This window comes from Calonectris borealis, chromosome 2 (assembly GCF_964195595.1).
Source record: "Calonectris borealis chromosome 2, bCalBor7.hap1.2, whole genome shotgun sequence".
Classification (NCBI taxonomy): Eukaryota; Metazoa; Chordata; class Aves; order Procellariiformes; family Procellariidae; genus Calonectris; species Calonectris borealis.
In genome coordinates, this window is record NC_134313.1 from 114,878,185 (window position 1) to 114,894,853 (window position 16,669).

Sequence of the window (16,669 nt, forward strand, 5' to 3'; positions counted from 1 at the left end):
CAGCACGGAGGCAAAATGCACTCGAGTAGACCTGAGCAACAACGGCCCATGCACAGCTGTATATGCTGCCAGCTGTGCACACACAACAACGAGCAGAAGAAGAGAGGGGAACGGCTCCAAACCTGGCTGTAAGGAAGGAGAGGGGCAGAAAGGAAAGGTGGCACTGTTGTTTTTACTGACTCTCTACTTTACAAGCCTTGGCGTTTGTGGTGAGAATAACAGGCTAGGCTGTGTGTCCAGTGCGGTCTGGGAGAGGACTTCCTTTATCTTCTACTGAAAGGCAATTGACTGCTAATAATTCTTTATTCAACAACTTAAAACCAAGATTTTAAAAAGCGGGACTATGTCAGAAAGAGACTGAACTATAAAATGGAAATCATTTAATAGAATCTCTAATGGTCATCAAACCATACAACTACCATCTGAACTGAAAAGCACAAAGATGTTTTTAAAAGCTAGTATTAATGTACTTCTATAAACTCCATGTAGTTTTCAAAGAATTAATCTAATGATAGATTGCTGTAGCAAATACCGTACTTAATATAGGAAAATCTTTATTTCTTATTTGTGTAACATTTGAATCTTCAGAGTAACATGGAATTGTTTTAGGACTCCGATTTTTTTTTTTTTATTGCATTAAAATAATTTACAACATATTCAAGTCATACTGATAATTTTTTTTATATATATAAAATATATATATATTTAACTTTTGTAGTCACTTTCAAGTTGCGCGATTGCTCTGTTTTCTGAAACGTAACATTTTCCTTAAGACAACTTCAAACTGTTCAGGAATTAAAATGATGGTTTACCTTTCTGAAAAGAAAGGACATCTGATAAGAAAAACAAAATTCCCACTCTCCCAACAACTCTTCTTGTATATTCTAAAATAAAAACAGAAATCCAAACTACTTTTAGGAATAGACAAGCAGTAGTTTAATATTAAACAAACACGTTTTAGAGTGGCAGGAGCATGGGTTGTGCATTGATTTGGTAGATGTAGATATCCCTGGAATACCTAGAGAATGAACCCAATTTCAGTCTCTCTGAAAACAGCATGTTTTATTTAGCCAGACGGGATGAGGTACTATTCTTCTCTAGATGACCTCTGCTTTCAAAGTAAAAGGGCTTAGTCCTGCTTCTGAGAGCATCAAAGCAGTATCACAACATAAAGCAGGACATGTCACAATACAAATCTTCCTTTGTTTCATACTGATATTGATTTTGAATTTTATACAGTGGAAAAACATAAAAATGAGAGTTTACGCTAACAAATATCAAACAATTTCCATGACAAAATAATATTCCTGTTGAAACCCACAAATTATGACACATTTAATTTTATTCTGCATTTGCCCTGTTCAGCATTAATTTTCTCATTTAGTTGTCATTTTAATGTAACTTCTACCACTGAGCTCATCAGAAATGATTTTGTAACTTGCAAAATAATGTTGTTTTGGTAGCACTAATGGTAATACTAGTAGTAGTCATATAAAAAGTCAGAAAATAAACCATTAATGGAAGGAACATTAATATACTGAATATGCAATTAAATCAAAGTATAAAAAGCCATAAAGCTGATCTTCCTATCCTCTGACAATCTCTCCCCAAATAAAGGGACCACAGGTGACGGATGCATCAGAAGAAACAGCTTAGCAAGGAAAAAGAATTAAAACAAAGAAGAACCCACAAATGTCAGAAAGAACAAAACCTAGGAAGACAACACAACAAGGAAAACCAAGCGCTACATAGGATATTAAAGAGAAAAATGATCCACAGGAGAATGGCAACTGTTACTATGAGCTTCCTACAGCTACCTCTGCCTTTGGATATTTTTAAAAAATTTATTAACCTGACAGCAGGAAACTTTATACAGATTGCCCCCTGACAGGGTGCCAGCTTGGTATAAGCACTTGCTATCTCTTTGTTTAGCATAAGGAAATCAAGAGAGGTGTTAAGTGGTGCCATGTGCACATTTGGGCAAATCTAACTTCGCCTCCGTCTGCCTCACCCGCACATTTCTGTGGAGAAGTTGCTTAATCATGTGAAGTCCAATAGAAACATTCAATTCTCCTTCTTTCTCTTTTCTTCGTTTGCTTCCTTTTTAATGTGGAAGTGTCTGATCTATTATTAATCTCAAAACACAAACTGGCAAGGATCTCAATCAAAGTAAGTAACAGTTCTTTCACAAATTACCTGTTTACTGTCTAGTAGCCAGCAAGTCCCCTTTGAAACAGCCAGCCGTTTATGTTGCTTTTAAACAGGTTTGCTTGTTGTTATTTTTATAACTTCAAAGACAGGGAGAAGAAAGATTAACTAATTAAAAATAAACTATTTGTCGTTCAGTCATACTAATTACATACTAGGATTTCATTCTTTTTTTCCTTCCCTCTCTAATGTTAGTTATTCTGTATATAAATACAGAAAATCAGACTTCAAGCCTCATTTAAGAAATACATAACATACACTTAGCTAAAAAAAAATTTAGCAAAGAAGTAATTAGAAATTCATGCGAACAAACAGAATTGTCTCTAAAAAAACCCACAATTAACTTTCTCCATACTCAAAATAGCTTTCATTGTTTGTTTGCTTTTTTAAAATAGGCTGTCTTTGTCACAATTCAGGCACAGCAATGAGAGACTGATTTATTTCCATACAAGCAAGGGAATTTATAGGTGGGGCTGCAATATTTGCCCTTCATCAGCCCAATATTGCTTTCATTGAAGGTTAAAGGAGTAAGACTCCAGTCTCCTCAGAGTTGGGATATACGTGCTAGCATCAGTACCACCACTGCCTGAGCTACCTGCAATACATAGGCAAAGCAGGAACGCTGAGCTAAGGATGGATCTTACCATTGCATTGTGCTTTGTGTTTAAATAGTCATAATATCTTTTTAGGCTTTAATGGGCATTTACTCCACATTCACAAGTATCCCCCACTGACTTTGGTAAGAACACCACCAAGGAATCAAACAATAACATTATTCAGAGTAGTTATTCAAGTCCCTAACTGTTTGCAAACTCCTATTTTAAAATGCTCATGTCAAATATATCCTTCAGAAATAATAATCAATTACATAGCCAGATCTTCAGCTTCTTTGAAAACGTATTTGTTAATTGAGCAAGACATCACTACTACATTTTAGAAAATGGATTTACAAGCCTGTATAATGACCCGGTTCTGTAAACATGCCACCCATTAACGTTCCTTATTGACACAGTCTTTGTAATGAAATAGTGCTCCTAAACCACAGATTACTTGCTTTAATAAAAGTATCACACATTCAAGCACTAGCAGGATTGGTCCTATGGCCCTTACGGATGGTATGGATAACCGATAGGTCTCAGAACAAAGCATCCACAATGTGGAAATTACTGAATAAAATTATGTGAAGAGACAGGAATCTTTATATGCAGATTAAACACATTTCAAATGTTTGCTGCATCTAAAAGAAGGCTCTGATTTTAATATTGAGACCATTTGGACCATAAGCTTCCCTATCAGAATAGAAACATTCACTAGAGCTTTAAAATGCAGCAAGAGCGACAAACACACATTGCTTTCTTTCACTGAAATTACCAAAACTTATCAAAGTGTTCCTGATGGACAGAGATGTCATAGGCCTTTAAAATTTGAGGATATAACCAAAACATTGAGAATCATCCTTAAATACACTGATGAAAGGAAAGCTCTTAGTCTGAAGGCCTTTTTTCCCCCCACAGGCGAGATACGCTGTTAATGACGATAATGTGAGCTTCCTCACAGCAACCTGGCAATGACCTCTGCTCTGACCTGCAGAGACCACTGTCTCAAGAGGTAAAAGACAATTTAGTCCTTTATCCTTTGTAACTGAAATGACTCCAGTGCCATAAATTCTAATCAAGGCAACTCCGATTTAAAAAAAAAAAAAAATTGGATAATGTATGTTTCCTTAAAGAGCAATACAAGGGATCTACTAGCAAAACACAGTCAGCTAGAAACAACTTCTATCCTGTTCCGCTACAGCATATAAGTGTATGCTTATATAGAAACATGGGTAACAATACGGGAAAGGAAAACAAAATCCCAAAGCCAATGCAGGGGCTTGAAAATAAACCCTTGTTTATGGAAACGAGTGCAGATTCATTTAACTCGCATATCCCCGCTCCATATTTCAAGCATACACAGCATTATGAAAAAAGCAAAAAACTGGTAGTGAACCAAATGAAACCACAGTCTTCAAACCCAGCACAGGAAACCTAAGATTTAATTTCATTGGAACAAAAGCTTGCCAGCGAAAAAAAAGGTTAGCAGTCAATTTTTTGCTGTCCTGCAATTATTAAATAGGAAACACTTGTGCTCCACAATTACAGTCTTGGTCTTGCACTCACTATATACTTAGAGCTTTATTTATTTCAATAAGTTTGATGTGTAGAACTACAGACTCGATCTCAAAGAGCAACTTTTTATAATACAGTAAAATTACCTTAACATGCAAGTGCAGTCCCAGCTTTCTTTTTACCATCATTTAATTATGTCACAAATTACCTTCAATTAAGGATGAATTAAGGACTGGATCTAACTCCAGGAAAGCCAGCCTCAGTCCACAGGGGCTTTTGGTGCTTGGACTAGCCACTTCTTTCCTGGGATTTTTACTGTACAGAGAATTTTATGCATGACATATCCCTGGTGTCTATACCAACTTTTGAATCTCAACAGTTACAATATTACACAGCTAAACATGAAAGTGGTTTTTTTCTTACTAAGATTTTTCAGACCAATACTTCATAACTTATTCTACACTTGTTTAAAGATATTGTATAAAATGGCAATTAGGATTAATTAACTTAGGATCAAATCCCAAGGTGTTTATTCAAGTGAAGCTACTACTTAGCATTAACAACAGCTTTCTCTAGTAAGAACTGTGGCATTTGGCCTGGGTTACTATTTTGAAGTGTATTGCAGAATAAGAAGGTGATCTGAAAATGACACTGCCAGGAATGTCAGTAGCCAGACTCAGTTTCTCTATTTCTTAATTACATCATATGATTAAAATAGGAGATACTGCTTCACAAATATTTTAAAGAGTAAATAATACACCACAAGATCTCTTGCAGAGCAACTTCGCCTCATGCTGCTCAGCAAAACTGGAATTTCTGTAACTGAAACACTGTAGCTGTGCTAACTCCACACTTCAAAACTGTACTTCTGAACTAATGTGTTTCAGGATAGAAACCAACATTTTACACTTCAGAAAGTATTTTTCACATTTTTTACTCCCTTCTTGTTTCACATGATTTCAGTATCAAAAGTCTTTTGCACGCAGGTATGCAGATTCCAAAAAGTTCACTGGTATAAACGTACATGCGGAGGATTATCGATGCAAACCCCCAGACTACAGTACAGCCTTTTCTTTTAAAAACAAACAAACAAAACCCAAACAAACAAACAAAAAAATCCAAACTAAAACAGAACCAAAACCCAACCACCACCACCAAGAGAAAGCAAGCAGGCAATCACAGCTGCTCCTGTCATCACTCACAAGTAACAACTGCACCACAGTGACAAAGTGCATCTTCCCAGACACCTGTGCACCAGTTTCGGGTAGGAGCTATTTCAGATCATCAGAAACTTATCCCAGCTCGTGCTGGTATTTCTGAGACCCAAGGAACTGCAGCGTTCACCTGCTTTGTCACTGACAGCAAAGCACCCATAAGAGAAACAAAGTTTACTGCATATCTTCCTAAGTCAAAAATAAGTATAATTAATTGTACTCCTGCCCTTTCCTCACCTGCAGCAGGGACTGTTGTTGAAGAGGTACCATTTTTTTGAGTAATTGTGCTATCTGCTACCAAAAAAAAAAATTAATACCCACTCTTTCTATGTATGCAGTGAAATACCAAAACAAGGAAGTTTGAGAAAAAGGAGGTGGATTTTAGGAAAAGATACAGGTGAGCAATGCAGGTCCTTGCAGAAATAAACCCATCCATCAAAAGAAGCTAAGCAGAATGTGTCCGGTGAGAAAGAAGAAAGCTCTTCGCATCTAATCATTCAACTCTGTTCATCTATATGAAAATAAGACTCGTGAAATATTGCTAACATCAACAAGACACTCAAATGCTGGTCATTCATTCCAACTAAATCAGTACATGATTTTCACAAATTTTTCAAAAAACATGATAGCAGCAGCATAGAAAAACTTTGTTCTCTATGGACCTGTCTCCTCCCCATGACTTTCTAAAACGCTCCTCCCTCTCCTGCTTAACAGATTTGGGGCACATTTTCACACAGCATGTATTAAATGTTGTATTGTAAAAAGAAAATTATTATCTCTGATCACTTGAAAGAAAGTTGGAGGAGAAAATTGTCCATCTCTATGCCATCACATGTCAAAAAATCCACAAATAATTTAATTTCAGAGACTGCAAAGGCCCAAAGTATGCATTCCTAACATGTTACTCATAACATTAAACAAAGAGAAACAGCTATAGAATGATGCTCCATATTAATGTATCAAAGCTTTAAACAAAACTACACTTAATTATTTTGAATCTTTACTGCAAATCTATCTTAAGAGATGCATCCGTGACACAAAAGCTAATAATCTTTATTTTAAATTTGCTCAGTTTCATCCTCAAATATATCAAAATAGACCCATTGTCCTTTCTTTTCTGTTCTCAAAGTTACTAAAATTAACTGACAAGGGCTGCTGCTAAAAGATCTGTAGCATCTGTCATAATTGTAACAGAATCTCGATAAATGGTACATAAGTTCATACTGAGGCAGTTGAACTATTTCACCTACTTTTGTCTACTTGGAAATATCTTTTTAGCAGTATAAGAATGAGGCTAGCAAACATCTTACACTCACCAATAGAAACAGCACAGCATGTTAATTTGTAGCTTTTTCATTAGTGCTTTTAGGGGCATAAATTATATTTGCAGTTCAGAAGGAGACAAGATATTGTTGCACATCCTTTCTATATCCCACACGGCAACTCTAATGAAAGTGTCTGTGTATATTTTACTATCACTGTAGAGCATCCAAATGACAATGGCTCAAAAAATATCCTGCCTTTTATTACAAGGCTTGCCTGATCTAAAGACAAACAAACAGGCATTTCACTGCCCTCAAATTGTAAGTCCGTTTTTTGTTTTGTATATGCCTTGCTATATTTAATAGATGCACCCTAAACATTTGAGCAAATAAAATACATAAACACAGCTGAAGATATTTATACTACTCTAGACAACTAATAGCCCCCTGAATTTTAGACATTACAATTCTTTCCTGGATGAAATGGACTAAAACAATTATTATATGCTTTTTGAACATTCAAACTGCTAATGGAAATTATGCTTTCCATGGAAACAAAGATTATTACAAGGGTGCTTAAAAATGGATGTGATATTCAGTAATGGTCATAACTGTAATCCAGAAATTAAATTTTAGGATTTTTAAATTATTATTATTTTCCCATATGTGTAGTGAAGTTGTTTAGTAAACCATTTTGTGCTATATCTTTTAGTAAGGGGTAAAGAACATTTTAAAAGAAAATTGCATGTATTCTTTTGTTTAAAAAAATCTTGCAGCTCCTACTGTAGCTGGAATACTGAAATCTGAACACTGCTACAGATTTCCTTACAGATTATGAAATCAAAACTTGAATCTCAGAAAATGGGCTCTCACCCCCTCTCCTTTAAAGCTGCATTCCCTTTAAACAAGATCTTTTTCCCTTCAACTTCCACCTATAGCATCATGCAAAATAAGGAAATGCTCTGTTTCTATTAAGGTTTGTCTCAAGTCACAAATGGAAATAATTAAAAGGAACTCCTTCAGGAGAGCAGTCCCTCTAAACCCAAAATGTCACTATGTACCGTATAGTGCTGCTCCAGCTCAGACATCTATCAACATCTATCACTCAAGCACGCGCCTCAACAACTCTGCTCCCTTTTCTGATTAGAGATCAGAGTTGCTTGAGTTGGCTTACAGAGTGTCATCCGTTTGAATGACAGATGTCTGTGTTGGAGTGCCACTCTTGCTGCTTTTGTTTTGATTGTGAAAGGTTACACTTATCTGGCACAATTTAGACTATTTAAAAATAAATAAGAATTCAAAAGGTAATTTCTCTTTGCACAGGCTTTAGAGGAAATATTTAATTTCTAATTTAAATTCCAAAAACATTAGCTCCATGTGCAGCACCCTTGGTAGCCTTTGTTTACTTAGTACGGAGTGTTTTCTATGGGAATGTTTCAGCTCTCTTCAGCCAGCTTTATCTTTACCATATAAAATGGTAACTTTTCAGTTTAATCCAGCCTTAGAAAAAGCTGGTAGCATATGAGACACATCAGCACCTACGCAATAAATGTTAATGAACTACTCCAAGAAAATTAATCCCCCTCTTTTTTTTACATTAGAGACCATGGGTCAAAAGAAAACATAAAATGTCCACAACTTGCATAAAATAAGTTCATTGTTGACAAAAGTTTTCAGGACTGACGCTGTCATGCTAGTAACCAGTTGCAATGGGAGCAGAGGGCTGTACGCCTGCACACTCCAAGCTACTCCGTTGTACTTAGAAGAAAATTGAGCGAACAAAAAAAAAAAAAAAAAAAAAAAGAAGAAAAAAAGAACGGGGGGAGATTGCTCTTCCGGACAACATGGTAGCAGTGAAATGAAATACCTAGACAGACTTACCGAAGAGCTTGCTGGGAGTGTCCTCGCTGTCATTTGATTCCACAGGCGCAAGCAGGGGCTCATTCAGCTCGTTGTCTGAAGTAGCTGCCTTGTCCTCACCTCTCAACTCTGCATTCATTTCACTCCGCAGTGACAGCAAGGGCTTACTGACTTGTCCAGCTATCATTGGATCCTAGGATGGGGGGAAAAAAAAAGAGTGAGGGGAAAAAAAAGTGGCAGCTTTGGTGTGCGTATACTCTCTCTTCCACTCCCTCTCTCTCTCACACACACACACACTCTCTCTCTCTCTCTCTCTCTCTTATCTCTGGCTGCTCCTGCTGTTATTGCTGGCTGCAGTCAAGTGAAGAGCTATTACAGATCCAATGAGTTTTCCATTACTCCCCACCCTATTAAAGCTCAACTAGCATGTGAGAGATTCAGGATGCTTTGGAGAAAAACTTCTATGAAAGCAACGTAACCAACACAGCTTTAATTGTGGGATGTGCTTTTTTTTGTGTGTATGTTTTTACACCTCACCCTGTCCTTAACGTAGTAAGAAAAGAAATTCCTGTGTGCTCCAGCGCCACGGAAGAGGAGCGCCTTGTGAGTGCTCCATAGTGATTTAAAGAGGCATCCTCAGCTGTACAACATTAACAAAATCAAATACACAGTTTCTAGCATTCCAGCATTTCTATGAAAATACACAGCAGCAAATAGCCATTTCATTACATACATTCAACAGAGAGAGAGATTTCTTCTAACTATGCCTGTCTTCGGGATACTATGCTCCAAAAGTCCATAAACACACACAAACACACATTTTTCTTTTGAAAATAAAAAACAAAGAAACCATTTTTTAAAAGATAAAATTAGGGAAGATACTTACACAAACAGTTTGCAATTATTCTCGTGTTTGCGACATTATATCCCCCGTAAAACATTACACATATATATACATTTAAATTTTTTTCTTGATGATTTGGATCTGTTTTATCTTCTGCTCATTGAGGACATTTGGGGGTCAGGCATTATTTCCAAGCACACTCTTATTCCGTTTGCAAACTAATAAGCATAATATGACAGCACGGAAACCAGAGTAAAAAAAAAAAACAAACTAAAAAAAAGCAAAGGAACAAGTGACCTTGTTGCGCACTCTGGCAGCTATTTATTGCAAAGTTCATGCCTAAATGGTTCTTATGCAGAGAGCAGGTGACCAGCGAGCAAGTAGGTTGGTTAGCATGTTCCCTCTGTCCCGTCCTCACATTGGTCGATGTTTGCCTATGGGTTTTTTTAATGTATTCATGTCTGAAAAGTGAATTTGATATGACACATGATAATCTATGAAAATGTTAATCAATACAAATAGTTTAAGCTGTCATCAAATGCACTTCTTTAGTCAATACTCATATCGCTGAAAACAATGTCACTGTCACCAGGGCTTAATTTGCACAGCACTTAAATATTGGACTCTGTGCATCAATGCACTCCTCTTCAAATACTGTAGGTAAACACATTTTCTCCCTATTTAAGGCTGAAGCACTCAGCACGCATTTAGCTGAGCCGAATCCTCCCTTTTGAATACCTTGATAGGTCCACTGGAGGGCAAAATTAATACTTAATTGAATCTCACAGTCATCAAAATAATCAATACTTTTTTATTATTTATTCTTTACAGTCTGTTGACTGTTTCAAACCTCTGAGGGAATGGTGGAAAGGATTCATGGCTTTGAAACACTGTCATTTAACAAGGTAATTTTCAGTGGGGCATTAGGGGTTGTGAAACATATAATAAAACAAAAATGGTGGCTTATAATAGGAAGAAAGAAAAGAATTATATTTCTGCCATCTAACAAAACAGGATAAATAAAAAAGCAAGTGCGAGAGGAAGAGGGAGAAAGGAGGGGGGAGAGGGAGAGAAAGACTGGCTTTTGAAGGGTTTTATCATATCAAGAGCAGAGCTGAGCTTTCATAATGCTGACATTTCTCATCCTGACAATCCTAAACAAGTGGAAAGGATGAGATCGCAGATATCATCTTTCATCACATTCCCCAGCTTAAGAACCAACATGACAGCTTCTCTCCCCTTTACACTGTTAATTACTAAATAAAATACTGCTCTCTGTCAGCATTAGATTATTGCAGATAGCAACCACAAACATTACTCCATTGTTTTGTTTTGTCTTTCTTTTTTTTTTTTTTTAAACCAGTGATACCTACCTTGAACTCTTCAGAAAATAAATTAGGCTTGTGTCTACATATTGTAAATATATGAAACATAATCAATTTAATCAATGTGGTCAATCCATGTTATTGTCAGGCTAAATTGCTGGTGATTTATTAACATTTCATTTACTGTATTTATTAGCCAGCAACAATCTGAATGTTTCTTAGATGTTTCTGGGGAGGAAACAGAAGTTAACAGATTTCTTTTGCAGATGCTGTAAAAAAACTCTGACTTGTTTTGCCTCATATTCATATTGCATTACGGACAGTCATTTACCGAGGCAAAAATTTTGTTTGTTTGCTTTCATATACTAAATAATGTATTTTAGCAGATTTTGCAGCTAAAGGTCACTGTGAACACAAACAGCATTGTTTCAAAGTCTGGGTTGCTGCCCTCAGTTTCAGCTGTTCAAAACTAACATCAAAAGTGGTTCCATTACAAATGTGAATCAGGACAAAATTTGACCATTTTCATCAAAGTATTTTGGGGAGGGAACTAATCCTGCCCACAGAACTACACTGCTAAACTGAGGACTAACAGCAACTTAATGGAGGATGCTGAATCAGTAGGATTCTAGATTAAAGTCTCAGCTGCCAAATTTTGAAGTTGAATATATGAAAAATGGGAGAAAGAATAATGTAGGAAATGTGACAGCACTGGGAGAAACCTCAGCCCTTAGATGTTAGTGAATTCCTAGCAACTTCAACGGGGCCAGGATTTTACCTGTTATGTATATTAATAATTCGGCCTCATCTGGAGTACTTTGTTCATTTCTGGTTAGCCCATCTAAGAAAGATACATCAGAAAGAGATGGCGATGTGCGGTATGAACGATAAAGAGATCGATAGGATTGGGAATGTTTACAGAAAAAAGTGAATAATAATGAGCGTGATCAAGTATACAAAATAATAAATGGCAGGGAGAAAACGTAGATCAGAAACTATTCACCCTACCTCATCTGAGAAGAAAAGGGGCCTCCACTGAAATGGAAAAGTCATAAATCTAATAATAATAAAAGATACTTTTCCAAACAGTAAGCGGTGAAAATCTGTGGAACTCATTGCTGCAAGATATCACCGAGACCTGCACCGCAGTAAGCATCAACATAGTTTCTCGCATGGCTGGGCAGACTCCTAGAAGTGAATTTAAAACAATTTTGCAAATGCAGAGCCAAGGACTATAAAAACTGAAATAGTATAAACTGCAGCCCCTTCCCTCAGACAGTACCAGAACCTGTAGTTAACCCCCAGGGTAGCTCTCTCTGTCAGGTGGTGAATGAATGACAACTTTCTCTATGAGCAGACAGATTAGATACTGTCTAAAATTCTAGTCTACATGAAGACTAAATAAATCACTTAAATGATGGGTTGAGGGAAGGTTTGTTTCCTTCAAAAACATACTTTTAAAAAATGGACATTTTTTAACTTCAGGTTGTCTCCAGGCCTTCAATTGCTTTCCATACTTAAGAATGTGTCTCTTCTGCAGTGGATTGTGTGTGATTAAAAACTATTATTTTTTATGAAAAGCGTAATAAATTCTAATTCCAGTGTGCAGCAAGTGGCCTAGTCTGCCAAATCCCTTGGGGACCAGAGGGGTTGTTCCTTTATTTCCAAATGGCCTCCCTAAAAAAACCTCTGGAGTAGTTGCTATGCCAGCTGCAAGCCCAGCAGCCTTCTCCTCCTCCTGTGCCCACCTACAAACTCCAGCCCGGAGACGAACCACGGCACTGGAGAGGATGCACTGAGGCAAGGAATTGCGTGCGCATCTTTTGCAGATAGTCCATCAGGATCTGTTCTCCTCCCTGCCCTAGATGTCTGTGGGCTTGACGCTCACCATTTGCTTTTTGGGAAGGTGTTAAAGGTCAGGTTACGCTTTGCAGTGTAACACAGGATCTTCCATTGACCGACAGCCACACAGAAGTTTTAGCTTTTCATATACAAAATTGAAAAGTCTAAGAATGCATAAAAACCAGCAAGATGATTAACTTTGTAAAAAGGGTTTATATGCTTTAAGTAAGAAGCAAGGGTATGTAAAAGGGATATAATGCTTCAGAATTTCAGATGGCATTATAACCGTAAGAGCAAAGTTCTAGTTATGTGAGAACTAAGGAATTACAATCCCCTTATTCAAAAATACACCTGTATATACCACACATGCAGTGACAAATTTTATACGCATCTCTTGCGGATACTCATAGAACTTGTCATCTATTTCTTGTCCAACTAGCACTAGTATTTCCAGAGTTGCCTGTTTTCTATGAGATTTCGCTGACAGTTTTGTGCAGTGAGTGGTCCTCCCTGCTGTGTGTCTCCCTTAAGGGTGGTTTATGGCTGCTGTAATTCAGCTGCAATACCTGCTGCACCTCTGTTCAGCTCTACCACTCCCTGACGACTTAAATTAAGCCCAACAGCTTGTTTAACAGTAAAAATGTGGATTTGCAAATGCAAATTACAGTTCTGGTTACACACCCTCTTTTAAAAGCAAAAACCTTTACCTTCTTCTTAACCTGTACGAAGTACAGGAGAACATTTATCTCTGTATTAAAAGCTTTGCTTCTGCACTTTAAGGGTAAAGGTACAGTTTCTAAGCAAAACTATTTAGTAATCAAAGACAGCTTTTAAAGGTAACTAAATGGGTTTTGTGTGAAACATGCGCTAGGCAGAAGTCTAAAAATGGGAGAACAAACTACTTTTATTCTTAATATAGAACTTGGGGGATAATAGGGCTTTATAAAGGCATCATGCACTGGTTTAGCCACTGGTCTAAATTTTGTACTTTCTGCACCATAAACATCTGAATTTAATTACTTTAATTAGGGGAAAAAGCAAGATCCTTTGTTTTGCTTTTTATTTTGCCCTTAGTTTGAAATTACTTTGCACAGACTTTATTTCTCTGGCTTAGAAGTACTTGAAATTAATTTTCTGATTTTTTTTAGAATATGAAATAAATCATGCCTTTCCTCTAGGATTCTGATCTTGCACAGACTTCTGTTCAGGACATACACAGTGCATATGTTTGAGCAAACACTCCAATTATTCTACTAATAAATATAAAATTTACACCGCTCATACATTATTCTAATAACTACATCAGCTTTTTAAAATTTTTAATCAAGACAGAGCACCATCATAACCTTGGATAAAGCTATTCTAAGATGTAACTTAGCTTATAGTTTTTCAGTGAGGAATACATTAGAAAGACTCTACTGGAGGAAAGGATTTGATTTATTTTGTGTCAAGTACCAGAGAAATTTAGGATTACATTCCTCTTAGGAACTAGTCCTTCTTCCTTCATCTTATTGCTTCTAGAGGTATTCAATTTTTTTCATAAATAATGATTTCTCATGGACAACTTTCTTTGATTCTTCCTTCTTTAAACATTGTTTTATCTGCTGTCACTAATGTGCTGATATTTTCACCCCAATTTATCTACAGTCTGGTTCATGCAAATTACCTTGAATCAACCTTTTGTCCCCTGCTAGTCTCTGACCATTGTTACCTGCTGGCTCACACTTCCCCAGAAAAAGTTACAGAGAAAAATCTTCTCATTTTCTTCACAGCCACCTGTACCACCATCCTTAGATGGATGTTTCCATAAGCAAAATAAACAAGACTGTTGATATAGAATCATTGATCTGCCTTAACTACTTTGATCTTGTACTTCTATTTACTGCATTACATATTTACTTATATTACCTATAATACTCATATTTTACTTACTAAAATCTTCAGTATTGCCTCTCCTTCCTCTTACAGCAAAAAGCTGATATATCCCCAGCTCTTCTCACTCAATATGAATATTATCACACCAAACAGTCTCCACTTTTCTTCAGCTAGAATGGTATTTATTCTCCTCATGAAAATCTCTGTAGCAGAAAAGATAGTTCTTTTCTTCTCCCTTTTCTCAATACTAAGTGACATTGGACATTGTATTTTTCCAGTGATACTCATCTAGTACCCAGGTTGCAGTCAAAAAGGAGCATTTTCTAGTTAAAAATAATGTAGCTAACTAACTAACCAGTGCCTAATTATACTTATGTTACTAATAGTACTGAACATTAATTAACAATTTGATTTGGAAATTTAGAGAGACTATCACTGCCCATGGTGCTTTCTTTCATTTAAATATTCTTCTCAGTTTAGGCAGTAATGCTAGGATGGTCGTCTTCATTTATTTACTTCATTTTAAGTCCTCTGGAAATTGAAAAGGTTCATGCTGGTTAGTATAGCATAGCTTCTGACAGAAAAAGGGTTTTTGAGAAACTCATGGAGGTTTTAATTGTAGCTTTAGGAATCTTAAAGTTGAATGAAACTTTTTTTTAAAAAAACTAAGTTTTATGTGGTAATGTCCCTTGAATTGCTGTGTCTTGAGATTGAGATACTACAACATGTTTTCAAATCATACAAAAAAAATACCCCACTAAACATATTCTACCCCTCCCCAAACTATTTTCCCTAATGCAAATGTTTCACATATTTCTTACACCTATTGAGCGCAAGCCAAAAGGTTCACAAGAGACGTCCTAGTGAATTTACTAGTCAGGTTGCTCTGCAACATGCTGACTAGAGGCTGCAGGATGGGAATATGCACACAGCAGCCGCACAATAGTAAATGGCTAGGTCACCATTTACATTATAATCAGCTTGGGTTCATTGCTCTAAACGTACCCCAGCAGTCATGCTGCATGCTTCAGACAGGAAAGAAAGGCAAAGGCTGTTGGTTTCACCATAGAAAAAGTGAGGAACTATATCATTATAGGAGACTGCTGCATCTCTGGTCCAGAAAAGCCATTTCTGGAACTGGCTGGGAAAGAAAGACTCACATGTACGAATCCAGAATTTGTGTTTTTCCTGACCCATATGACACTTAGGAATCACTAATGCCAGAGTACACACAGCATAGAAGCTTTACTCTAAACGTTGCTTTCAACTCTTGGAGTTGACCTTAATGCTTCTGATCCAAATATTAATCTGATTTAAGAATCATTCTGCTCTTCTTGTTGCAAACCATTTCATCTTTAGAGTTTTCTACCATGTACAGGGTGAAGCTATATAAAACTTTCCTCTGTTAACTAGGGTAACAAGAGTTGTAAATTTGGCCTTGGCCTGATTATAATGATTAGCCATTTAAATGACATTCTGGCTTACTGGAAAGGAGCTTGTTCATCTACGGACACGTAGCACAAGTTTGTATGCATACAGAGGTCAAGAGCCAGAGAAGCTACTATTCTGGGAAGCTACCATGCTCCTCAAAACACATGATAGATAATAGCGCATAGCCACCAGGAGAAATAACAAGTCTTGAGAGTGGCGAGAGAAAGAAGCCTTCTTCTAGTTAAAGGTTCTTGCAGGCACACAAAAGCTGACCCCATTTTTGAGAAACCAGAAGATCAGGCCCTACAGATCATGACAGGACAAAGGCAGAACAGGCAGGAATATTTTTGACTGGGGCCAACATGGTGAAATAAGCCTTCAAGAGACTTTCCCACTCATTTCATAGAATCATTTAGGTTGGAAAAGACCTTCAAGATCATCGAATCAAGAGATTTCCTACTCTTCTGCCATCTGGTCTCCCAAAAGAAGGAGATCACGTAGGAGAGCAATTAAATCTGAAATTTGGATGGTTCCTATCAGGAAGTAAGACTTTGACACATTTTCTTCATAGGAGTAGTGGATGTCAGTTTTATTCTGCAGGGAGCCATGTCAAACATAAGAAACCATCAGGAAAATTATAAGCCTGTAAGAATAACTAGGATTTTCTAAAACTTGTATACTGGGGGGCTAACTTACC

The 16,669-nt window shown here is 36.8% G+C and overlaps 1 protein-coding gene across 1 annotated transcript in view; it reads right to left on the reverse strand.

Moving 5' to 3' along the window:
• Positions 1-16,669, reverse strand: part of POU6F2 (POU class 6 homeobox 2) — a 322,671-nt gene that overhangs the window by 254,129 nt on the left and 51,873 nt on the right. Inside the window, exon 2 of the mRNA XM_075142989.1 lies at positions 8,677-8,848. Coding sequence (XP_074999090.1) covers positions 8,677-8,848 — 172 coding nt within the window. The remainder of the gene's footprint in view (positions 1-8,676; positions 8,849-16,669) is intronic.